Source organism: Mauremys reevesii, linkage group 4 (genome assembly GCF_016161935.1).
Source record: "Mauremys reevesii isolate NIE-2019 linkage group 4, ASM1616193v1, whole genome shotgun sequence".
Classification (NCBI taxonomy): Eukaryota; Metazoa; Chordata; order Testudines; family Geoemydidae; genus Mauremys; species Mauremys reevesii.
In genome coordinates, this window is record NC_052626.1 from 33,868,008 (window position 1) to 33,894,279 (window position 26,272).

Below are 26,272 nucleotides of genomic sequence, written 5' to 3' on the forward strand. Positions count from 1 at the left end.
AGGCCGTGTGCCAAAGGTTGCCGATCCCTGGGTTAGAACAATGACACTAGTCCTGGCTCTCCACTCCAGTTGTATACTGGTGCAACTTCAGTGACTTGCCCTGGTCACATAATGAATCCCTATTAGATCCTCCAGTAATAGAACCCATGAGTCCTGATTCACATTAACCTCTTTTAGATCACTAGACCACATACTTGCCTTTGCATGGTATATGTAAAGCAAATAATATAATGGCTGAATTTTCCCCTCAGTTACACCCAAGCAACTCCACTGATTTCACATTATTTTGAATACTATACAACTTCAGTGGTGTTTCTTGGGTGCAAATGAGGAAAGAATTTGGCCTGTCTCATCAATTATGTAGTTCTTTGGCAGTTCACTGTATTGGGCATTTTGGACAAAAGCTCATTTTCACTTAAAGGTCTGTAGATGACGTCAGTGTCACTGCTGTAGCATTCTTTTTAATAGTACTAGTCATAGTAGCATCTGTTGCCTGCTGTAACTCAGATTGCCGCACACAAAAGCAGCGCTTGAGCATGTTCAGGATATCTGTTCTCCCAGTTTCACTCACAAAGCAGTACAGAATTGGGTCAGCAATACAGTTGAAACTTGTTAAGGCCTGTGTAATTCTATAAGGCTTAAACATATGGACAAAGTTGTCATTGTCTAGCTCATTGATGCTGCGAAACAGCAACACAGCATGGTAGGGAGTGAAGCAAAAGAAGAAAGTAATGATGATGCTCAATAGCAGCTTCTTGATTTTCTTTTTTTCTCTGTCTGCTGTGGCTTGATTATGCCTCACAGCTTTGTAGATTTTTTGGTAGCAAAACAGCATGATGGCCAAAGGGATCATGTATCCTGAGCATATCCGGAAGATGTTTAGTATGGCTTGCCATTTTTCCAAAGGGTATTTATCATAACATAAGACATGGAGAGTGGAATTGCAAACCTGATTGAATGTGTCATCCTTCACCAGAATCGTACTGTTCAGGCTGGTTTCCAAAACCCAAACAAAGATGCTAACAAGTAAGGCAAATCTTCTTGTGCGCAGGTGTTGGAACTTGAGAGGGTGAACTAATGCCAGGTATCTATCCACAGAGATGCAAGTGAGGAAGGCAGCACTGGTGTAAAAATTCATGTACATAAGGAAGGCAGAAATCTGGCAAAGCAAAGCAGAGAATCGCCAGGTATCTCCATGCCAAGTATAATCAATCCACAGAGGCAAGGTCAGAGAGTATAGGAGGTCAGCTAGGGATAAACTGAAGAGATATATTGCTAACTCATTTTTTTTCCTAACTTGTATACAAGATACACAGAGGAATGTACAATTGACAGGAATACTGACCACAATCACAGTGATGTAAACAAATGGAAACAAGTTCTTATCCAGATTGTAATCGTCCATGCACTCAGTAATGTTATTCATTGTCCCCTCCTTAGAACAATCATTGAGTTAATTCCAGCCTGGATACAGAAGAGCAAGCTCTGTAGTCTTATGGGTCAGTTTCTTCTGCTAATTCCCCAAGGCACAATGACAAGGATCCCATCCACTGCACTGAAATTTCTTTCTGTTGCAAGAAAAAAAATATCATTTGGTTGATCATTCAGTTAACCAGGTGCACAAAAATGCAGTGGTCCTTTGAAAGCTCCAAGCCAATGCAGGAATAAAAGAGCTAGACTCATAAGACTGTGTTGTGCATCCTGAGAGGTGCAGTATGGAACCTGGGCCATTTAGTATAGGACCTGAGACAATTAGTATAGGAAAGCACCAGTTCTGATGTGTATTTACTGAGTGAACATATGTGCTTTGCAAAAATCAAGAGATCTCATCATCTTAATTTGTGTAAACTCTCCTTCTTTCCCTTCCTCATGCTTATAACATGTCCTTGTGTCCCAGGCCTGCTCTACACTACAAAGTTAGGTCAGTGTAAGCCACCTTGCATCGACTTACTTATGCACGTGTCTAGACTTAAATTTATCTCCCACTGATGCAGGTGCCTCATTACGCCAACATAGTAACACCAGGTCCCTGAGCAGCATGGAGCCATTTTGATGTACAGAGGTGAACACAGAATGAGAGTCGAAACCATAGCTGCTGACTCCGTGGGTGCTCTGGGGCTGGAGCACCCACAGGGAAAAATTAGTGGGTGCTCTGCACCGACTGGCAGCCAAGCTCACTCCTAGCTCTTCTCTCCAGTTGCCACCAAACAGCTGTTTGCTGGCGTGCTGGGAGTGAGGGGAGGAGCGGGAACATGGCACACTCAGGAGAAGAGGTGAGGCGGGGGCGGGGATTTGCAGAAGGGGTTGGAATAGGGGCAGGGAGCGGATTTGGGGCAGGGACTTTGGGGAAGGGGTAGGAATGGAGGTAGGGCGGGGTGGGGTCACATGGAAGGGCGGATTTTGGGCAGGGACTTTGGGGAAGGGGTTGGAATGGGGGTGGGGCAGAGGTGGGAAGAGGAGGGGCAGGGGCAGGGCTGCGTGGAGGGGCGGATTTCAGGCAGGGACTTCGGGAAGGGGTTGGAATGGGGGTGGGGCAGAGATGGGAAGAGGTGGGGAAGGGGCGGGGCCAGGGCTAGAGGAGGGTCGAGCACCAGGGGAAAGCGGGGAAGTCGGCACCTATGGTGGACACTACGTTACCTTTGTCAACCCTAATTATCCTCCTCAGTTATCCCACACTGCCTGACACTGATTGCTGTGGACATGCCACTGCCCAGGGGTCACAGAGACCGTAAGTCCCCCACATTTAAAATCTCTGAGAATTTTTGAAATGCCTTTTCCTGGTTGTCCAGCTTGGTGAGCACACCTCTGTCTGCTCTCCAATGTTATGTGCAGATGCCCAGCTGCCCACGCTGGCTACACGCTCCAGACATGCTCCAGCCTGAAGTGGATAGGAGATATTGGATCTCTTGGGCTGGTGAGAACAAGCTGTGCAGACACAGCTCTGAACTAGCAGCAGCAATGTCAGTATCTATGAGTAGATTGCTGAGGGGATGCCGGAGAAGGGGTATGACTGGGATCAGCAGCAGAGCCATGTGAAAGCCAAGGAGTTGTGGGCAGGCATATCAGAAGGTCAGGGAGGCCAACAATCGATCCAGCACTGAGCCACAGACCTGCAGGGCTGCCCAGAGGGGGGGGCAAGAGGGGCAATTTGCCCCAGGCCCCGGGCCCCACAGGGGCCCCCACGAGAGTTTTTCGGGGCCCCTGGAGCGGGGTCCTTCACTCGCTCCAGGGGGGCCGGAAAACTCTTGCGGGGCCGGGCGCAGGAGCTTCTTCCGCTCCCGGTCTTCGCCGGCGGGGGGTCCTTCCGCTCCGGGGCAGAAGGGCCCCCCACTGGCGAATTACCGCCGAAGCGGGACCCGCCGCCGAAGTTCAGCCCGGTCTTCGGCGGTAATTCGGCGGCGGGGGGCCCTTCCGTTCCGGGACCCGCCGGCGAAGTGCCCCGAAGACCCGTGGTGGGGGCCCCCCGCCGCCGAATTACCGCCGAAGACTGAGCTGAACTTCGGCGGCGGGTCCCACTTTGGTGGTAATTCGGCGGCGGGGGGGCCCCCGCTGCGGGTCTTCGGGGCACTTCGCCGGCGGGTCCCGGAACGGAAGGGCCCCCCGCCGCCGAAGACCCCAGGCCCCCGGAATTCTCTGGGCGGCCCTGTAGACCTGCTGCTTTTACAAAGAGCTGCATGCCATACTTGATGGCTACCCCACCACCACCGTGAATACCTCCAAGGAGCCTGAGTCACAGGCCTCTGCCGTGAACAGCAAGGAAAAGGAGGTGGACAAGGAAGAGGTGTATGGGGGACTGATGAGTGGGGGTCTAGCTGTGCTGCAAGCCAGGAGCTGTTCTTGACTCCACTGTAGTCCAGTCAGTCTCTGCAGTTGAACCTTGGATAAATAAATCTCCCATTACAGTTATGGCTCCCACAACTTAGCAGGACCCAGTGATTCAGGGGTTGTACCATATGATTGGAGAATTGCTAACATAGTTCCTATTTTTAAGAAAGGGAAAAAAAGTAATCCGAGTAACTATAGGCCTGTTAGTTTGACATCTGTAGTATGTAAGGTCTTGGAAAAATTTTTGAAGGAGAAAGTAGTTAAGGACATTGAGGTCAATGGTAATTGGGACAAAATACAACATGGTTTTACAAAAGGTAGATCGTGCCAAACCAACCTGATCTCCTTCTTTGAGAAGGTAAAAGATTTTCTAGACAAAGGAAACGCAGTGGATCTAATTTACCTCTATTTCAGTAAGGCATTTGACACGGTTCCACATGGGGAATTATTAGTTAAATTGGAAAAGATGGGGATCAATATGAAAATTGAAAGGTGGATAAGGAACTGGTTAAAGGGGAGACTACAACGGGTCATACTGAAAGGTGAACTGCCAGGCTGGAAGGAGGTTACTAGTGGAGTTCCTCAGGGATCAGTTTTGGGGCCAATCTTATTTAACCTTTTTATTACTGACCTTGTCACAAAAAGCAGGAATGTGCTAATAAAGTTTGCGGATGATACAAAGCTGGGAGGTATTGCTAACATAGAGAAGGACCGGGATATCATACAGGAAGATCTGGATGACCTTGTAAACTGGAGTAATAGTAATAGGATGAAATTTAATAGTGAAAAGTGAAAGGTCATGCATTTAGGGTTTAATAACAAGAATTTTAGTTATAAATTGGGGATGCATCAGTTGGAAGTAACAGAGGAGGAAAAGGACCTCGGAGTATTGGTTGATCACAGGATGACTATGAGCCGCCAATGTGATATGGCCGTTAAAAAAGCTAATGCAGTTTTAGGATGCATCAGACAAGGTATTTCCAGCAAAGATAAGGAGGTGTTAGTACCGTTATACAAGGCACTGGTGAGACCTCATCTGGAATACTGTGTGCAGTTCTGGTCTCCCATGTTTAAGAAGGATGAATTCAAACTGGAACAGGTTCAGAGACGGGCTACTAGGATGATCCGAGGAATGGAAAACCTGTCTTATGAAATGAGACTCAAAGAGCTTGGCTTGTTTAGCCTAACCAACAGAAGGCTGAGTGGGGATATGATTGCTCTTTATAAATATATCAGAGGGATTAATATTAGGGAGGAAGAGGAATTATTTAAGCTTAGTACCAATGTGGACACAAGAACAAATGGATATAAACTGAACACTAGGAAGTTTAGACTTGAAATTAGATGAAGGTTTCTAACCATCAGAGGAGTGAAGTTCTGGAACAGCCTTCCAAGGGGAGTAGTGGGGGCAAAAGACATATCTGGCTTTAAGACTAAGCTTGATAAGTTTATGGAGGGAATAGTATGATGGGATAGCCTAATTTTGGCAATTAATCAAAGATCAATTGCCAAATTATCAGCAGGTAAGTATGCCCAGTGGTCTGGGATGGGATGTTAGATGGGATGGGATCTGAGTTACTACAGAGAATTCTTTCCTGGGTGCTGGCCGGTGAGTCTTGCCCACATGCTCAGGGTTTAACTGATCGCCATATTTGGGGTTGGGAAGGAATTTTCATTCAGGGCAGATTGGCAGAGGCCCTGGAGGTTTTTCACCTTCCTCTGCAGCATGGGGCACGGGTCACTTGCTGGAGGATTCTCTGCAGCTTGAGGTCTTCAAACCACAATTTGAGGACTTCAATAACTCAGACATAGGTTAGGGGTTTGTTATAGAAGTGGATGGGTGAGATTGTATGGCCTGCATTGTGCAGGAGGTCAAACTAGATGATCATAATGGTCCCTTCTGACCTTAAAGTCTATGAGTCTATGATTAACTTTTCATTAATTTACTTGTACTAGAATAGGTAGTGGTACAAAACAGAGGTAGAATTGCTGTCTGCTTTTCATTCTCTTCTAGAGTCGGACAGGATTGGGGGTCAACCGGGCACAGTAGTTTGTTTATGTACACAGGGATGTCCCTTTAATCCTCCTGACAGATCTCAATGAAACTTCCATGGGGGTACACTGCAATCCTCTTCCAGAGGTTTCTAGGGATGGTGGCTTTATTTTTTCCTCTGAGGTAGAATACTTTCCCATTCCAGTCAGCAATAACTTCGGCAGGCCCCAGGGTCAGCTCCAGGCACCAGCTCAGCAAGCAGATGCTTGGGCGGCCAAGGGGAAGGGGTGGCATGTTGGGCTCTTTGGTGGCAATTCGGTGGCGGGTCCCTTGGTCCCTCTCGGAGGGAAGGACCGGCCGCCAAATTGCCACCGAAAAAGAAAGTAGCGCAGTGGAGCTGCTGCCCAAGTGCCGCCCATCACAATTGTGGCTTTTTTTCCCCCCGCTGCTTGGGATGGCAAAAACCCTGGAACCAGACCTGGCAGGCCCTGTTGCCTTAAAGAGGCAGCATACGGGCCCAGGCACCTTCGGGACACCAGCAGCAGCTGTGCTCTTTTTGTCTGTTACTCTCAGGAGTGAAATATCAGCTAAAACCAACACTACCTGTGGAAAATGGTGCCAGTATTCAGTTCCATTGCCCTATACTCATAATTTCATACCCCTGAGCAATTCCCTACTCGGTTCTCTCACCCCTGGTGGTCATACTCACCATTGCTTGAACTGAGAGTGGCACTGGGCATGAGCACTCCAAAGTAGAAGCGTCAATAAGCACGTCTTGTTTAACACCTTAGGGAAGCAAGGGAAGGGGGGAGTTCTGAATCTTAAGTTTTGCTTTCCATTCTTACTATACTGACAATGGTACCTCTGTGTTTTATCAGCTGCAGCTGCTGTGGCCTTGAGGGGTACCCTCCACATCAGTGGAAGGACTGATCCAGATAAGAAGGAGAAAAGAGAGGACATAGGAGGATGTGTTCTGTGAGATCCTGCAACCAAATGCTGCATCAGACCATGAACTGAAGGCCTGGAGGGTCAATATTGCTGACTGTGCGGAGAAGAAAAAGGTGGACAGCTGAAAGGCCAGGAGTCCCAGTAGGAAAAGGAGAGGGAGATGTACCAGGACATAATGAAGCTTCTCTGGCAGCAAACACAGATGCTGCAGACTCCTGGTTCAACAGTCTTGGGCTTGACTTCCAATGCAGTTTGTGGAGAACTGCAGAACAGCACCTTCCTACACCCCCCCGCCTCAGCATTCCACCTGTCCTCAGGGCCCACACACCTACCTCTACCACTCCACCTTGAGGGAAAGCATGGACAGCCGCAGCGGCATGTACAAATCAACTGTAGCTCTCACAGGTCAGTGTATGTCGCTACAATGGATTGCAGTGTTCCTTCCTCTTGTTTATTTATTAAAGTTCCTAAAAAATTTTAAGTTAAAAAGTATTTACTTGTAACTTCTTCAGATTTTTTTGGGAGCTATTTTCATAAGTAAATAAAAATCCTTTGTTTTGAAAGCAATTAATCTTTATTCGTTTACAACACATGATGTGAAATGCCTGCTGCCAGTGAAAGTAGTGGTCTTGTACTCTCACAACCCATAGGAGTGGTGCCAAACAGTGTAGTCATAATAAATGTGCACTAAGCACCCCGGCATTAATAGGTGCAATGTCAGTGATATATGCACAGGTGTGCAGAAAGCACAACACAGTTTCTACAGCCCCAGGTTGAGAATAGTACATCACAGAATGTTGCTGGGGCTCACTGTGCTCTTTCAAAGATTCCCTAAGCCATGAGCTTGTTTGATAGCCCTTGTGCCTGGCTGTTTAACTCAGCAGACAGCCGCTCCACCTCCATGCCTGCAACAAGTTTTCCCAGTAGGCAGCTATTGGGGTATTTTTGCACTGAGAATAACAGTTGAATGTGCTCTTTCAATCTACCAAAGATCAACTGTGATTCTGCACCTGCTGAGCCTATAGCTGAATCTTTCCTTGGTGCTGAAGAGATAGGTAGAGTTGTTTCTAAGAAGGGAGATGAACAGAGGACATTTTCTATGGCTGAACTTTAGAAAATGAAGCACTGCATAGTGATTTCCCCCTCTACATCTGAGGCTCCCATCTGTGCCAGAAGAGTCTTGTTCTAATGTGAAACAGCACAGAGTAGAGCGGAAGAATTGTGTCTTACTTACAACATTCCTGCTAATACATCCCAGAATGATGTTCACTTTTTTTGCAACAGTGTTACACTATTGACTCATATTTAGCTTATGGTCCACTCTGACCCCCAGATCCCTTTCCACAGTACTTATAGACTCATAGACTTTAAGGTCAGAAGGGACCATTATGATCATCTAGTCTGACCTCCTGCACAATGCAGGCCACAGAATCGTCATTTCCCATTTTATATGTGTGCAATTTATTGTTCCTTCCTAAATGAGGTACTTTGCATTTGTTCTTATTGAATTTCATCCTAATTACTTCAGACCATTTCTCCAGTTTGTCCAAATCATTTTAAATTTTAATCCTATCCTCCATAGCACTTGCAACCTCTCTCAGCTTGGTATCATCTGCAAACTTCATAAGAGTACTCTCTTTACCATTATCTAAATCAGGGGTCCCCAACCTTTTTAGGTCCAGGGACCGGTTTCGTTTGCCGGACCCTCCGCAGGCGTGCCTGCGGGAGGTCCAGCTGAGCCGCGGGATGAGCGCTCCCTCCGCAGTCGTGCCTGCGGGAGGTCCACCGGCTCCAGTGGAGCTTCCGCAGGCGTGCCTGCGGAAGCTCCAGCTGAGCCCCGGGAGCAGCGGACCTCCCGCAGGCACGACTGCGGAGGGAGCGCTCGTCCCGCGGCTCAGCTGGACCTCCCGCAGGCACGCCTGCGGAAGCTCCACTGGGTCAGTTCGCGGCCCGGTTTCTAAGAGGCCGCGGACCGGGGGTTGGGGACCCCTGATCTAAATCATTGATGAAGATACTGAACAGAACCAGACCCAGAACTGATTCTTGCAGGATCCCACTCGTTATGTCCATTCAGTATGACTGTGAACCACTGATAATTACTCTCTGAGTATCAGAGGGGTAGCCGTGTTAGTCTGGATCTGTAAAAAGTAACAAAGAGTCCTGTGGCACCTTATAGACTAATAGACGTATTGGAGCATAAGCTTTCGTGGGTGAAACCCACTTCGTCAGACGAAGTGGGTATTCACCCACGTGTTTGATGAAGTGGGTATTCACCCACAAAAGCTTATTCTCCAATACGTCTGTTAGTCTATAAGGTGCCACAGGACTCTGTCGCTTTTTACTCTCTGAGAACGGTTTTCCAAACAGTTTTGCACTCACCTTATAGTAGCTCCATCTAGGTTGCATTTCCCTAGTTTGTTTATGAGAAGGTCATGTGAGCCAGTATCAGAAGCTTTATTAAAATCAAGATATACCACATCTACCGCTTTCCCCCATCCACAAGGCTTGTTACCCTGGCAAAGAAAGCTATCTTTTTTATTTTTAGATCACTGAAGATCTCCTGGTTAAGAAGGCTCCATCTACATTACAAATAACTGCTGTGTCACCCCTCTTCTTTCTTAAGGTAGTCAAAGAATAGTTCAATTTTGTAGTGTAAGATGGGCCTTTCAACTTCTTGTGCTTCATATTCACCATTTGTGAAATGTTGTGAATGATACCTACAACCTGATAGGGGTGAGTGGTGAGGCTCAGTTAGTAGTTATACTGGGAATGGGCTGCCTCTTATCACCTTTGCCATCCTTCTGGTAAATAATATAAATAGGGAACATAAGGCTATAGTTTTAGGGTTCAACTAGTAAAAGTATTTAATCTCTACTTCTTCCCACCAGCTGGTTGTGAATCCAAATAGCTAAATAAGAGTTAAACCCACAAAATGAGGCAGATTTCTAAATTTCCTTTCCCTCCAATCCAAATATCAAATGTAGAATTAAACCTGAAAAAACATTTTCTACACCCTCACCCTGAATCTGAATACCACAATTTAGAGTTAACCACAAACCTTCTGATTTTCAAAATAAATTGTCCTGTCAGTCATTCACCATGTAAATTTGGCTGTTTGCTGAAGCCGTGTCAAATGCACTGTCCCCCCCCCCCGCTTTAAAAAAATAGGGGTTTAATGTCCCTGCATAGATGCCAAGGCTGCTGATTTGAAGTTTCATGTAGTAAACTGCATGCTATTCAATTTGACCAGAGCCCTCTGAGAATGACAATCAACCCTACTGGGATTTGAACCTGTGGTTGTAAGCAATCTGTGGAACAATCAGCTTAGACCTCAGACTTCTAAGCCACAACTTTTGGTCTTTAGTGGTGCTCTTACTTCAAGGTTTGCTAAATAAAGTTCAGGACATAGAACATTTCAATGGGCCATTTCAGTTGTAGTGTAGTTTGCTAACTAATATAGAGAAAGGAATGGTTCTCTGACTCATCTGTGGTTTTAGTGTCAGACAGTGTGTCAGCAGAAGAGAAGAAGAAGCTTGCTGTGGAATGAGACTGTTAGAGGCCCAGTGTGGAAGAACCATGGTACTGTCAAGTACATTGACTGAGGCTAGAGCAGTAAAGAACTGTTCCTGCAAGGGGACAGTTAAGGAAGCCAGCTGAGGCACTAGGATTTCTGAACAGTGTGAGCAATCTCAGCTCATGCTCTATGGATTTTGCATGCATGGGCTAAAGTTTGTGGATTCATCAGACAGAAAACCCAACGTCAGATGTGAGTAGTCTGAGGTTCACTGTGGGTTTTTCACTCAGCTCTAGCTGTTATTGCACTACTCCCTTTACTATAGAGATACTTTCCCTACTCGAAAGGAGTCAGAAGTGGCATTCAGCACATCACTTGTCCATGCCAATGCTTGACTCAAACTAAGGCAACTAATTCCTCACTTCTGGGAGCGTGAAATTCACACAAATTGGAAAACAGGGGGAAATTCCTCTTAAAGAAAAGAGACCCCAGCCAAATTGAGCCCCCGTGGATATTTAATTATTGAGAGACTGAGAATTAATTTTAAAAGGAAAATTTAGCAAGGAGAAAGGAATATTTAGCAAGAGTGAAGGAGAGCTGCCAGTATGGTTTGCTAAACTGCCTTCTTGGTGAATAGGGTATTTAAATGTAGGCAGAATTATTTCACTTAAAGTACAGAGATAGGCTCAGATTGCAAATGTTCAATTTGCAGGTGTTTGGATCGTGGGTTTTGGTCAGGCCCTTTTGTAATTGAAAGTAAAGTAAACATGTAGGAAAGCCAGATGAGGGGGAAAATATGCTGCTGTTTCACCCTTCAACACCTCTGAGTCACTGCATTCTTCCCTTTCCTGTCGTATACTGTAACTGGTCTCCTGATTCCTCACATCGTTTACTTTCATACCATTCCCTACTCCTAGACCAGCATCCTGGTCATCCTCCCACCCTTTCTTCTATAATGATCTCCTCACTGACCATGAGCCTTCTCCTTGTGCTAAAACTGCTGTCACATGTATTGTATTTGTCAGACTTAGACTGCAAGATCTTTAGGGCTGGGACCTTGCTTTGCTTTTATTCTGCAAAACACCTTATGCAATAAAGATTAGAGATTAGTTTCAGAGACAATTTTGCATGAAAAAAATGATGGAGAGATGAAGCAAGAAAGGTGAAGATTCAGAGGACAAGTGGACTGTCCCTCCCCAGCATTTCTTTATGTCCTTATTTTAATAGGTCACTGCCCGCAAACGTTCTTTACTAATATTCGTCAACAACTACAACATGTTTCAGCATGAGCGCTTTGACAAAGGAAAGTGCTTGTGCCAGGAGGCAGCTTCTGACCTCCTAAAGAACCTGTTTTCAGGCCCTGACATATTGATACTATTTAGGCCCAGTCACGCTCTCAATAGGAGCATCCCATTAGCTGCCTGTCATTCTGTCACTGAATAAACCTGGTGAGTAGCCTACATTGCATATACTTAAATTGTAGCTACTTGAAGAGAATCATATAATCAAGGCAGGCTAAATTCTGCCTTTAGCCTCACACTCTGTATTTTATTGGCTGGGAAGGGAAGAATTTGGCTACAATGTTTATTTCACAACTTCATGACTCCTGGTTGAAATATTTCATACATGACTCACCTTTTCTGAATGACTGAAATGAATCATTCCCAAAGCCTTCATTCAATAGGTAGCCTATTCTTCTGTTTTGGGGAGTTATAGTTATTGCTTAGAATGATATTGGGTTATAGTTTTGGGATTTATATCTATTTATTGTCCAGACTGTTTAATTTTCTCCATTATAGAATACATATAAATCTAATTTTGAATTTGCGCTTCAAAAAATAACTATTATAGGATCAAATTTACTCTTAGTTACATTGGAGTAAATCCAGATTTTGGAGTTCTTCCAGCCTCATGTTTGTGTAACTGTGAGAGTAGAATTTGGCCCATCATATCTATATTCTGGTTTCCAAATTAGATATGTCCCCAACATAACACTACGTGGGGTCAACTTTCTGTTCATTTTCTCCTGTCTCTAATAGCAACCAATAGTCCTGGTTATTTATCAGTCCGTTTCCTTGATCACCATTTTGCTACTCTCTTCACAACTCTAGTATAGGAAACCAGCTGTAGGAGTAGACTGGGAAAGTTCACTATGGAGTAATAGACTTGGGTAACATCTGGAGAAATGGACTGGGAAATTATATCCTTTTGGGGAAGTATGTAAAGAAGCTAATAAAGACCTTTCTAATCATTCCAGGAGGAAAGTTTATCTCATCTATGGTATCTCTACAGTTCCCATCACCATAGTATGTGTGTTCTGAACACTGCAGTTTAGATCCACAGAGCATTGTCCAGAGAGGACTTGAAAGATTCTCTTTGCACATTGCCATTTCAAAGCAATAGAATCAGCACCAAAAATATCCTTTGATTTGATCACAAACATGAAACGAAGATTCTAGTAATATTCTACCATTTTCTGAAGAGACCTCCTACTTCAATTCAGTAGAAGAAAGTCTTTTTTTTCCTCTCTCCAGACTGGAGAATATCTTAGTCTTGGAAATTAGAAAAGCCCAAGCAGAGTCTGACTAATGGTTTTGTGTTATGAACAGTAAAGCTTATGCGCTCATTTCAACAAATCCTACTTTAGCCACTAACAACCAGCTTAATCTCCTTTGAAGCATCTGCAACAAGCACATTTCACCATTCCTACATTTCTAATTAAAAAAGATCCAACTAATTGCTACAAGCAATTTTCAGTATACTGTGCTACGCTGCTGTAATAAATGGCTCTGCAGGTAAGATAAGCAATTAGAGAACTGTGGTGCAAAAGCTGGAAGATCTGCGAGTGCTGCTGCTGCAGTGGTTCTATGCAAAATAGTAGTAAAGCAGCCAGAAGTTGTAGGTGCAGCTAGTTGACCTGAAATGCCTGTTTCCTATCAGACTCATGTTGTAAATTGTATTGTTTCACGTGCTTAAAATTGAAACCTTCTAACAGTAATACCTCCCTAATCTAGATTTTGATCTGAATTTTGCGAGTGGTCCCTATCTTTAGAATGAGCAGATCCAAAAACTCAAGTCTGAACCTTGACAAAATGTTGGATGTTTGAAGACCGGATTTTTATGAGACTTTTTATGCTTGAGCCCATATTTACTATTTACTTAAAATGCATCCTATACTAGTATGGTATCTTTTGTGCCCCATACTTAAAAAAAAAAGCATCTTCTTTCATGAATTGTTAAATTATACTCACAACTGTTATAAATGTAGTCTACCTTTATTAGGGAGCCAGGGAAGCCTACAAAGCATTAACTTCTGTTAACTCTGAGATATACTTACAAGCAGGGCCGGCTTTAGGTCGATTCCCCCAATTCCCCGGAATTGGGCCCCCACTGAAGAATGCCTGCGCCTAAAGGGGTCCTGCTCCGGGGGTCTTTGGTGGCATTTCAGTGGCGGGGGGTCTTTCGGTGTCGCGGAAGACCCAGAGCACACCCCCCACCGCCGAAATGCTGCCAAAGCCCCAGACCGCCGCCAAGTATTCGAATTGGGCCCCACGGGCCATAAAGCTGGCCCTGATTACAAGACTATTTTATAAAGCACTAAAAAAATCCCAAATATTATTGTTAAAATAAATCAGCTAACGCATAAATATCAGAGGTCATTGGTTTGGTAGGATGTAGTTCACACATTTGTCTATTACTATGATTTCGCTACACCTTATATGAAACAAATTTTTGATATTGCATGTTTAGTGAGAGAGAGAAACTATGTGAAATACAATACATATGGTGCTAGAAACATTAATAAACCACTTTCCAGAGCATCTTGTCTTCAGTCTTTCTTGCTTAGTCTGTAAGCTCTTTGAGGCAGAGACTATTTGATTTTTTTTGTATTGTACATGGCTGCACATATTATTGGTGCTAAACAAATAATAAAGAAAATAATTAGATGAGCTGCTGAAACTCCTTAGCCATGATGATGCTGGAGCAACGTAATAATGGAAACTATATAATAGAACCTCAGAGTTACGAACTGACTGGTCAACCATACATGTCATTTGGAACTGGAAGTACACACTCAGGCAGCAGCAGAGACAAACACATGAAAAAAAGGAAATACAGCAGAGTACTGTGTTAAATGTAAACTATTAAAAAAGGGAAAGCAGCATTTTTCTTCTGCATAGTAAAGATTCAAAGATGTATTAAGTCAATGTTCTTTCAAAAGTTTACAGCTGAATAACCATAACATTTTGTTCAGAGTTACGAACATTTCATAGTTGCGAACAACTCCATTCCCAAGGTGTTTGTAACTCCGAGGTTCTACTGTAGTTTATAATCTGAAAACCCATCTGAAAATATTTTCATTATTCCCTCCCTCCTCTACAAAACAATAGAGGCTTTTAACTCAGCCAGTTCTTTAAAAGCAATAAACTATGTCCAGGAGGTTGGAGTAGTGTCTTAAATCACCCCATCTTTGGAATGATCCACTCACCCTTCTGCCTCATGCACATGTTGGTACTATAGCATCAGACAATCTCTCTCCACACCCTCGCATGTCTCAGTGTTTAGCAGTTCTGTCTGATGTTGTCAGTATCACATTCAAGGAGAACCAGCAGGAGAACTCTACTAGAGGATAATGCTGCTGATAAAAGTTATGTCCCTGCTAGCTTCTTAGATGTTCTGGACTTACCTGGCAAGCCATGCTTTCCAGTGTTGCAGTTTTTACTACTTTAAGTACTGTGAACAGCTGGTTTTGAGACAGGAAACTACAGCAAAGAGTGTCCCTAAAGAAACAGGAAACTGCAACGCATATCTTTAATAGAGAATACACCAATGAGAAGGCAGTTCAATAGATAGGATATATGTATTCAGAATTGAAAAAAATCTGCCTTATTTTTCAGGCACTAATTTTTGTCTTTCACTTTGTCCTATTAATCTTGGTTTGGCAGCAAGAAAGTGGGCAAAATGGCTGAATAAGCCAGGGTGCCCAAACTTTGCCCATCTGAGGTTGCCTTGGCAACTTTACAGGAGCCCAAGGTCAGCACTTGATTCCATAAAGTGGAGTATATTGCAGCCACCTTTATCTATGCTACTGATGTGGAGTATGCAGAGATAACAGCTCCACAGATGCAGTGCTCCATCTTTTTTATTTTAATATGCCAAAAATCAGAGGTTCTTACTGAGGACCTGATCCTGCTGGTTGAAGTATCAGACATGCATTTTTTATTCCAGCCTTTCTTTGGCAACCTCCCATTGAATCAGATGGGAATTGGCCTGAGCAAAGCCTCTGTATAAACTGAAAGGATCTAAGGATTTGGCCCAGCAAGAATTGATTCACTTCAAAAGCTGTAAATACAGATTTTAAAATTGTATTTGTATTCACCCAGGGTCAAATCATTCAATGGGTGTTTTGCTTTAGTAAGGACTACAGGATTTGATCCACAGCATGGAAGTATAATATATGTAATATACATGATATGTAAATGTATATATAATTATTTCCTATAAATTGAAACTAGGACCTGCTCCCACTGAAGTTAAAAGGAGGAAGTTCAGGCCATTTGACTCTTTTAAGAAATAATCCTGGCTTAATGTGACTATTGCATAGTTGGCTAATGTGTATAGATCCTCTTTTTTTTCTGTGGGTAAGACAACTTGGTTTCGTATACATTAATTCTCATAACATCTGAGTTTGCGAGGGAGTGATTCACTTCTGCATTTGGGAAACTGGTACAACTTCACACCAGATTTCTACACACTGGGTAACACAAACAGATGGCCTGTTTGCTGATTCAGGTTAAATGCTAGGAGAAGTTAAATATAGGTCTCGGTGGCTGTAGTGGGGCAATGACTCACTGCTGTGGCACCTCCTGCTGGTCATCCTGGGAATTACCTCTGTCCACTCAGGAGCGCCCTCTGCAGGCCAGTGTCTTGCTTGCTGTTGACCCAGGTGTCCCTCCCAGACCCCAGTGCCCCTTCTCTTGGGGTTCTGCCCCCTGCAGTCTTGCTGGGTCTCCCCTTCCCAGGGAACCTCCAAACCCCCATCTCCCTCACCTCAAAACCCCTATCCCCACCTCACCTCAATCTTTGGCTACAGTCAGTCACCATCTAGGCCTTGCTCAGTGGGGCAGACTGCAGTATAATTGCCACTCATCATCGGCAAGGAGGGTCTAGACCCACTGCCTTTGCCTATCCTTGGGCTTCCCTCTGCAACCCCAGTACCCTTCTCAGTCTTTAGCAAGGCCTGCACCCTAGGGGTTTTCCAGGCTAGAGCTCCCCAGCTCCTCTGGCCATTTCCCCAACCCTGCTCTAGTCTAGGTATCCTGCTCAGCAGCCAAGCCAAGCCCATCCCTCTCAACAGCTAAATAGAGACTATCAAGCACTGGCTAGCAGCCCTTTTATAGGGCCAGCTATGGCCTGATTGGGGCATGGCCCCAGCTGAGGCTGTTTCCCCAATCAGCCTTTCCCCAGCCACAGCCCTCTCCAAGGCTGTTTTTAACCTCTCTGGGCAGAAGCAGGGTAACTACCCTGCTACAGTGGCATATTTTTCTTCTACGCCCTGGAGAAACGGAGGGGGGCCAAGAAGCACGTCACCTGCCTCCTGACGGAGGACGGCTCCCCCCTCACGGATCCGGCGGAGATGTGCGAGAGGGCCCGGACCTTCTACGCGCGCCTTTTCTCCCCGGATCCGACCGATCCTGCCGCTTGCAAAGTGCTCTGGGACGGACTCCCGACGGTCAGCGCGGGCGACCGGGACCGGCTACAGCTGCCTTTCACTCTGGCCGAGTTCTCGGAAGCCCTCCGTCGCATGCCCACCAATAAATCCCCGGGCATGGACGGGCTGACCGTGGAGTTCTACCGCGTGTTCTGGGACGTCCTCGGCCCAGACCTAGTCACCATCTGGGCCAAGTCCTTGCGGGGCGGGGTCCTCCCTCTCTCGTGCAGGCGAGCCGTGCTCGCTTTATTGCCGAAGAGGGGGGACCTCCGCGATTTACAGAAATGGCGTCCCATCTCGCTCCTCAGCACGGACTATAAAATCGTTGCGAAGGCCGTTTCCATTCGGCTAGGGTCCGTGCTGGCGGACGTGGTCCACCCGGACCAGACCTACACCATCCCGGGCCGCACGATCTTTGATAACTTGTATCTGGTCCGGGACCTTCTGGAATTAGGGTGTAGGGATGGTCTGTCGTTCGCCCTCTTGTCCCTGGATCAGGAGAAGGCGTTCGACAGGGTGGACCATGGGTATCTCCTGGGCACTCTGCAGGCGTTAGGCTTCGGGTCCCAGTTTGTGGGGTTTCTCCGGGTGCTGTACGCCTCCGCAGAGTGTTTGGTCAGGCTCAACTGGACCCTGAACGAGCCGGTCAGCTTCGGGCGGGGAGTGCAGCAGGGGTGCCCCCTCTCGGGCCAGCTGTACGCCCTGGCGATCGAGCCCTTCCTCTGTCTCCTCCGCAGGAGGTTGACGGGGTTGGTGCTTCGGGAGCCGGAGCTGCGGCTGGTCCTGTCGGCGTACGCCGACGATGTGCTCCTCGTGGTCCAGGACCCGGGCGACTTGGCGCGGGTGGAGGCCTGCCAGGCCGTGTACTCGGCAGCCTCCTCTGCCCGGGTCAACTGGGTCAAGAGCTCTGGCCTGGTGGTCGGGGACGGGTGGCAGGCGAGCTCCCTCCCACCCGCGCTTCAGGCCATCCGGTGGAGCGCGGGTCCGCTGCTCTATCTCAGCGTTTACCTTTCTGCCACGCATCCCTCTCCGCCGGAGAACTGGCAAGGTTTGCAGGGCAGGGTGGCGGAGCGGCTCCGGAAATGGACAGGACTCCTCCGGTGCCTTTCCCTCCGAGGGAGGGCACTGGTGCTCAATCAACTGCTCCTGTCCATGCTCTGGTACTGGCTCAACACCCTGGTCCCGGCCCCGGTGTTCCTGACCGACCTCCGGAGGGTGGTGCTGGAGTTCTTTTGGCCAGGACTGCACTGGGTCCCTGCAGGGGTACTCCACCTACCCCTGGAGGAGGGTGGGCAGGGCCTGAAGTGCCTCCGCACTCAGGTCCACGTCTTCCGCCTCCAGGCACTGCAGAGGCTCCTTTATGGTGCGGGTAGTCCGGCGTGGAGAGCCCTGGCGCACGCCTTCCTGCGCCGCTTCCGAGGGCTCCGATACGACCGGCAGCTCCTTTATCTCGATCCGAGGGGTCTTCCGCGAGACCTCTCTGGGCTGCCGGTCTTCTACCAGGACCTCCTCCGGACCTGGAAGCTGTTCTCTGCGACCAGGTCCGTGGCGGCCACCGAGGGGGCAGATCTCCTCGCGGAGCCCCTGCTACACAACCCCCAGCTCCGTGTGCAGGTGGCGGAGTCCCCCGCGGTGCGCCAGAGGTTGGTCCTGGCGGAAGCTACCAGGGTCGGAGACCTCCTGGACTACGACCGGGGAGACTGGCTGGATCCCCTGACGCTCACTCGGCGGATGGGGCTCTCCAGACCGTGTACTCCCCGGCGCGTACTTCAGGAGGTGAGGGCCGCTTTGCCGCCCGCTGCTCGGGCCTACCTTCTCTGCAAGCCGGCTGCACGATCTGCAGCCGGTCCGTTTTCAAACCGCGCCAAGGCAACAACTCTACGCGCTCGTGCTCCATACCGTTCACTTCCTCACCCTCGTGTCCCGCCCCGACACCAAGTGGCGGGACCTCTTGCCACCTGTGGCGGGTGTGGAGCCCCGGTGGGCCAGCCTGTACTCCACCCTGGTCCCAAGGCCCGCCGGGGATATCAGCTGGCGGCTCCTTCATGGGGCCGTGAGCACGGGCGTGTACTTGGCGCGGTTCACCCCTGTCCCAGACACCTGCCCCTTCTGCGGCGTGAGGGAGACTCTAGCGCATGTTTACCTAGAGTGCGCCAGGTTGCAGCCCCTATACCGGCTCCTCACCGACATTCTGTTACGTTTCTGGCTGCACTTTTCCCCTCACCTCCTTATCCATGCACTCCCTATCCGTGGCCCCACAAAGTTGCGGGACCTCCTGGTCAACCTCCTCCTCGCCCTGGCTAAAACGGCCATCCACGCGACCAGGGAGAGGAGGTTGGCCGACGGAGACTCCTGCGACTGTGGGGCTTGTTTCCGGTCCCTCGTCCGCTCACGTCTCCGGGCGGAGTTCCTCTGGGCGGCGTCCGCTGGCTCCCTTGACGCCTTCGAGGAGCAGTGGGCGCTGTCCGGGGTTCTCTGCTCGGTGTCCCCATCAGGATCCCTTCTTATGACCCTTTGACCACACTCCTGTCCCTGTTCTTTTATTAGTTGTCCCCCGCCATTAGTGGGTTTCTGAGGCCCTGTGGTACCTCCCCTTAGGCTGGGGGGGGGTTCCGTTAGCATGGGGCGGGCTTTGCCCGCCCCGCTTCCCGGAAACCCAATAGATACAGTGGCATATTTCAAACCCTTGAACTAGGATAAACAGCAAATACAGGCTCTGCTGAATCAGAAGACAATGCCAGAGAGCTCTTTTCTGTTTGAGTCAAAGATTTGGATCCTATTTTCCAGCCAGAACGAGACACAACATTTTCATATATGGTGTTCACAGTGATGGACTGGATACATTAAACCTAAAATCACTGAATAGTTTCAGACTGAAGGATGCCTACAAAATGGGGTCCCGACACTGCTCCCCAGTATGGTAATCGGATGGTTTTCTGCAAGCTAGGATGGTGGGCAGATCAGGGCATTATTTTGAAGGAAATTTCAGCCAATCTTTCATTCTGCTCTCTATCTGAAACATTCGCTAGCTTCCAGAGCTTCTGACTCACCTTTTGCCTGCCCATTGTGGACTCAGGATGAAATTGGTGGTAGCTCAGTTTTTTCTGTTGAAGGTTCTCATTGTGCAGTGAGAAAGAAGCAATTTGTTTTTATCATTGTAAAATGTTCAGATTGCTGGTTTTTTTCCCATGTATTATGTTGTATATCAGCTACTATTACAAATTTCTTCACTGTGTGATTATCAGAAAAGGAAGCTGAAAAGGAGATGATGCATCATACACTGTGCAAGAAAACCCACTTCTCATTGGTGTCTGCTTGTACCGGGGCTGAATTTGCCCAGTGTCTGTGTCCCAAATTACCTACTACCATTCAAAGAGATGCTGTCACTATTGGATTGGGCATTTGTCATTGAAAAAGAGAAACTGAAAAGAAAAAAAACTAATTTACTGTGTGTAAAATGCTTTACATAGGAAATAGACAGCAAGTATTTTGTTTAAAGCTTTAATAGTTTTATTTAGTTTTGGATTAATAAGTGCCTCCCTCATACCTCCCTGGGCTGCATGTACAAAAGCAAAAAGCTACAAATGTAATTTATTGGCAGCACAGGCACTGACTTTTGTTTTTCCCAGGGGGTGGTCCCACCCTCGCTCTGCCTCTTCCCACTACCCTCTTCCCCCTCCCCCAAAGCCCCCACTGCCTACCGCTTGCTCCTCTCTGCCCCTCCAAGTGCCTCCCACCAGCTGCTTGCTGCTCCACTGGCCATCCTGGGGCCCGCTGAACAGCTGATCTGCAGCCAGCTCCAGGGCCATGGAACCAGTGTTGCTGGTGGATGCTGAGCACCCCCTATTTTTTTTAATGTGGGTGCTTGAGCCCTGGAGCATCCATGGAGTTGGTGCCTATGATTGGCAGAAGACAAGACCAAGATTCTCAACCCAGATTAAGATTCTTCAAATGCTGGCTAAAATTGCCTGCACAGGAAGAAGCCTTTGATGTCCTGATTCTGCATGTTGCTTGGCACCCTCAACTACTGAGAGGTGAGGGGACTCAGCACCTTGCAGGACTGAGACCTGAGTCATGTCCTGAAAATCAAGAGATTTGGCCTCTGACTGGCAAATGAGATGATGTTCATTCCAGAGTTGAGGATCTTCTACTGAGAATAATATGCCTCCACAGATGTATTCATATAGGTGCTCGGCCAAAATTACCCAACTGACTTCATCTGTCTCATCATGATGGCAAAATAATATTACTAAGCAGCTCATACAAAAGCATCAGGATGTGACAAGATATAGTCTAGTGGATTGATTATGGACTGGAGGCCAGGAATGCTAATCCTGGCTCTGCCACTGACTCACTTTGTAGCCTTGAGCAGTCACTTAACTTCCTTATTGTCCTTCTCCCCTTTGTAAAACAGAGCTAATAATACTGGTTTACATATCTGACTGGGGTGTGGGAAGATTAACCAATTAATGTTTGTAATGCTTTGAAAATAAAAAATTGTATACACGTGTTCAATGTTGTTATTAAGGATTAGCAAACAAACAGGAAACATGCATCCGACGAAGTGGGTATTCACCCACAAAAGCTCATACTTCAATACGTCTGTTAGTCTACAAGGTGCCACAGGACTCTTTGCTGCTTAAACAGGAAACAGTCATCATTTAGACACTACAGTTCTTCAGCAGCATAAGGAGCAGAAGCAGTTGCTAGCGTAAGCTGAGCAACATCCCTTATGTGGATAAATAGATAAGAGCTGGCTTTCTATATCTAGATCTGACACTGACTACCCTGTGATCGTGGGCAAATCCTTTCACCTCTCTCTGCCTCATTTTCTCTATCTGCAAAAGGAGTAACTATTCTTGTAAAGTGCTTTGAGATCAATAGATGAAAAGTCCCATTTACAGATAAGAAGTGTTAGTATTATTTCAAGCAACAAAAAGTCCTGTAGCACCTTACAGACTAACAGATATATTGGAGCATAAGCTTTCATGGGTGAATACCCACTTCATCAGACGCAGTATTATTTCAGTGTACTAACAATATGACGACCTTCCCTTTATACAGAATGTTTTCTTGGAATAGGATCTGTGTGAAAATCCTGGCTTGCTCTTATGGAATATTGTTTACTATTTCAGTTATTCATATTTTGTAGGTGCATGGCAGTACAGCAATTAAATATCCTCCAGCGTAGTTAATAAAAACAGACCCCAGGAAGTGAGAACCTTCTCATCCTGCTAGGCATATGCCTATACATACCATACACCACCTAACATACCACCCCCCCCCCTTGGAAAAGCCTTGGAAAAAAAGTTTGTTATGTAGTGTACTCTAAAGAAGACAAGTATCAGAGGGGAGCCGTGTTAGTCTGGATCTGTAAAAGCAGAAAAGAGTCCTGTGGCACCTTACAGATTAACAGACGTATTGGAGCATGAGCTTTCATGGGTGAATATCCACTTCGTCGGATGCATGCATTCACCCACAAAAGCTCATGCTCCAATACGTCTGTTAGTCTATAAGGTGACACAGGACTCTTTGCTGCTTCTAAAGAAGACAAAATCCAGGTTCTGGCACAACAAAGTGAGAAATGCATTCCAGAGCCAAGTATCTCTCGCCAATAAAACCTTAGGATTTATGGGGCCCTATGCAGTATTATTAAACTGGTGCCCCTATGCCCAATGGCAGTCCGGGCTCTGAGCCCAGGGGGGAGGGACGAGGCAGCAAAGGATACCGAGACTCATGGCAGCAGAGACTCACAGTTCCCTGCAGAGAGCCTCGTAGTCTCTCCCTCATGCATAATGTGCGGTGCGACGCATTCGGCTCTGTGAATATGGCCCCTGCCTCAGGAGACTGCAGTGCGCACTCGGTGTGCGGGAGCCGACCCACTCTTACCTACTGTCATGGGCAGTGGGTGAAGCTGCTGCCAGGGGAGGCTAGTTCCCCAGCCCACATGTGGCCCTGCCTTTGCTGATACACCTTCTTGTCAACTGTTGGAAATGGGCCATCTTGATTGCATTGGCCTCGTTAGCACTACAAAAGTTATTTTCCCTCCCTTGGTGTTCACCCCTTCTTGTCAACTGTTGAGAATAGACCACTTCCACCTTAACTGAATTGGCTCGTTAGCACTGACCCCCGACTTGGTAAGGCAACTCCCATCTTTTCATGTGCTAGAATATGTATTCTGTTTACTGTATTTTTCACTTTATGCATCTGATGAAGTGGGTTTTAGCCCATGAAAGCTTATGTCCAAATACATTTATTAGTCTCTAAGGTGCCACAAGTACTCCTTGTTGTTTTTGATGAAGATACTGTAAGATGACGGGAGAGAGCTCTCCTGGCAGCTTAGTTATTCCACCAGCAGCAGCTCTCCCACCAACATAGTGCTGTCTGCATGGGGGGTAGGGGGGGGTTAAGGTCAGTATAACTATGTTCCTTAGGATGTGGATTTTTTCATACCCCTGAGCAATGTAGTTATACCGAAGTAAGTGTGTAGTGTAGACTTGGCCTTATACTTTTACACTTGATTGCCAGAGTTTATGCTCCTTTCTATTTTCATGAGTAGATTTTGACTTCCAATATTTAAAGGATGCCTTTTTGCCTTTAGCCACTGCTTTTACTGTGTTGGGTAGCCATGATGGCATTTTTTTAATCTTCTATTTTTTTTATTTGGATTACATATTTCATTTGAGCCTCTACTATGGTGTTTTTAGAAAAGTTTTCATGCAGCTTGTAGGCATTTCACTCTTGTGACTAGTATCAGAGGGGTAGCCATGTTAGTCTGGATCTGTAAAAGCAGCAAAGAATCCTGTGGCACCTTATAGACTAACAGACGTTTTGCAGCATGAGCTTTCGTGGGTGAATACCCACTTTGTCGGATGCACTCTTGTGACTGTTCCTTTTAATTTCTGTTGAACCAGCATCCTCATTTTTGCGTAGTTGCCCTTTTTGAAGTTAACTGCTACTGTGGCTGACTTCTTTGGTGTTCCCTCTACTCCCAGGGATCTTAAATTTAATTACATCAGGGTCACTATTACCAAGCAGTTCGGCTACATTCACCTCTTGGACCAGATCCTAGGCACTACTTAGACTAAATCAAGAGGTGCCTCCCTGGGTTCCAGGACTAGCTACTCTAAGAAGCAGTTATTATGTTACATTGGGATACAACGGCTGAAAGCAGTTTATTGCTCCAGTGTGAGCATACTTGGCTGCTTGCATCAGTGCTGTCTAGTATATTTACAATTACGTTTTGTGGCAGCATATGGTTTACGCCTTAATGATTTGGGGCTGATATTTCCCCTCTAGTCCCATCCAGCTCTGTGGTGCAATGGTTCACCTCAGATTGCTTCAGCAGGGCTCTAGAGACAGAGTCCTTCAGTATCAGGTGGTGCAAATACACACAAAATATTAAAACCTCTACAGAGGTGCCAAAGCCAGCTAGAGTCGCCAGGTTCCAGTTTTTGACTAGAACACCCAGTTGAACAGGGACTCTGGTGGCTTGGTCAGCACTGCTGACTGGGCCATTATAAGTCCAGTTGGCGGCGCAGAGAGACTGGCAAGCTCCCTTCCCTCCTGGGAAGCGGTGACAGGTCCTTCCGCTCCTAGGCAGAGGGGCAGCCACCGGGTCTCTGCGTGCCATGAGTGTCAGGTTCGCAGCTCTTGACCCCAGCCCGGAGCCCCCTCCTGCACTCCAAACCCCTCAATTCCAGCCCCACCCCAAAGCCTGCACCCTCAACCGGAGCCATCATCCCCTCCAACACCGTAACCTCCTGCCCCAGCCTGGTGCCTACTCTTACACCCTGAAGCCCTCATTTCTGGCCCCACCCCAGAATCTGCACCCCCAGCCCAGGATGGTACTCCTTCCCACACCCCAACCCCCTGCCTCAGCCCAGAGCCCCCTCTCACACTTCTAACCCTTAGGCCCCACCCTTCAGCCCCCTGCTGCACCCCAACCCCTGGCCCTGGCTCAGTCCAGAGCCCCCTCCCACACTCCAAATCCCTCGACCCCACCCAGCCCCCTCTCCTCTACTGCAGATTTCGGATCTCCAGCTAGATCCCTCCCCCTTCCTTTCCTGCACCCCAGAGCCCCCCCACGCCTGGAGCCCCCTCCTGCACGCCAGCCCCAGCCTGGTGAAAGTGAGCGCGGGTGGGTGACAGGTGAGCTATGGGGCGGGGCCTCAGGGCAGGGGGCGGGGCAAGGGCGTTAGGTTTTGGGCAGTTCGAACGATTGGCAACGCTAAAGCCCGGCCCCTGGCTCCGGCCCGCCCCGTCTCACTACGTCGGGCTCTGATCCTGCAACAGACTTTAACTGCTGGCGCCAGCTGTGGCCTGGGTTGAACCTGAGGCTTGACTCCAAGCGCCGCCCCCTCGTCCCACGTGTGGCTGGATCCGCGCGTTGCAGCCTCACCCCTGTCTGTCCCGCGCTGTGCTGCCCTGGCGGAAACCCTTCCGCGCACAGCTAATACAGCGCCTGCGCTCCTCTACCGCACCTCCAACATGGCGTCGCAGGGGCACTTTCGTGCCCATACACAACATGGCAGCCTCCAGTTTCAGCTCACTTTATCACGTGACCTCCGGCCTCCCTCCCTCCCTCCCCTTTGGGAAGATGGGGGCGGTTCGCCGGGAGGCCTAGCTCCTGTCAGGTGACCGCCGGCTGGCGTGGTCATATGACAATGGCTGGCGGATGGTTGTAGCCGAGTTGCTGTAGGAACGGGCTGGCTGCTATGGACGCTGCTGGAGGGAGGCGCGTACGGTGCCCGGGCTCCCCTCGCCGGGCTGGCGCTCCCTGTGGGCGGGCTCTGCTGTGGGGCTGGGCCCTGCTGGGCTGCGCCTGGTGCCCTCGCCCCCCGGGGGCTGCTGCTGCCCCTTTCCTAGCCGGCTACGCGCTGGACGATTCGGGCGGGCTGGGCCGTGAGTTCGACGGCATCGGGGCCGTGAGCGGCGGAGGGGTGAGTGGGGGTGGGGTGGTGTGAGGTGTGGGGCAGGGGTGGATAGAGGGATGGAGGGAGTGGGAATAGGGGTGACTGGACGGCTGGCGGGGCAAGAGGGATGGAGAATAGATGGGTGTGGGGGCTGGAGGGAGGGAGGGAACAGGGGCTGGAGAGAGATCAGACCGGTAGGCAAATTTCTGGGTGGCCATTGTGCTTCTGTGTGGGGTGAAGAGGACTGCCCAGAGTGACAGTCTCTTGTGCTGTCTGTGCATGAGGCCTCCCCCTCGGATTTGTAATGCAGAGTGAAGGGTGTCATCTAAGGCAGTGATTCCCAAACTTGTTCTGCCGCTTGTGCA

At 48.0% G+C, this 26,272-nt stretch overlaps 2 protein-coding genes and 1 long non-coding RNA gene across 28 annotated transcripts in view; 2 read left to right on the top strand and 1 right to left on the bottom strand.

Annotated features, from left to right (window-relative positions):
- GPR65 (G protein-coupled receptor 65) lies at positions 1–25,519 on the bottom strand. 4 transcript variants are annotated; one of them, XM_039535530.1, is made up of 3 exons: positions 14,968–15,054; positions 7,099–7,233; positions 1–1,568 (listed from the first exon to the last, which is right to left on the bottom strand). In XM_039535530.1, exon 3 carries the CDS (start codon positions 1,424–1,426, stop codon positions 416–418), a length of 1,011 nt encoding a protein of 336 aa, XP_039391464.1. In that variant the 5' UTR covers positions 1,427–1,568; positions 7,099–7,233; positions 14,968–15,054; the 3' UTR covers positions 1–415. The 4 variants fall into 4 exon arrangements, with proteins under 4 accessions (XP_039391464.1, XP_039391466.1, XP_039391463.1 ...); XM_039535532.1 differs by lacking the exons at positions 7,099–7,233; positions 14,968–15,054 and adding an exon at positions 25,394–25,519; XM_039535529.1 differs by lacking the exon at positions 7,099–7,233.
- On the top strand, positions 2,601–7,255 carry LOC120403808. Its single transcript, XR_005597742.1, has 2 exons — positions 2,601–2,728; positions 6,697–7,255. It is a non-coding gene; the product is annotated as an uncharacterized LOC120403808 (long non-coding RNA).
- The window catches only part of GALC (galactosylceramidase), a 110,811-nt gene continuing 110,023 nt past the window's right edge, over positions 25,485–26,272 (top strand). For 19 of the 23 annotated variants that reach the window (XM_039535512.1, XM_039535513.1, XM_039535519.1 and 16 more), the window contains exon 1: positions 25,485–25,934. In XM_039535512.1, the coding sequence (XP_039391446.1) occupies positions 25,710–25,934 (225 nt within the window). In that variant the 5' untranslated portion in view covers positions 25,485–25,709. The remainder of the gene's footprint in view (positions 25,935–26,272) is intronic. The other 4 variants (XM_039535525.1, XM_039535526.1, XM_039535524.1 and 1 more) reach the window with 3 other exon arrangements.

Coding starts and splice junctions, on each gene's coding strand:
- GPR65 (XM_039535532.1), bottom strand. CDS start 1,426: ATGAATAACATTACTGAGTGCATGGACGATTACAATCTGGATAAGAAC.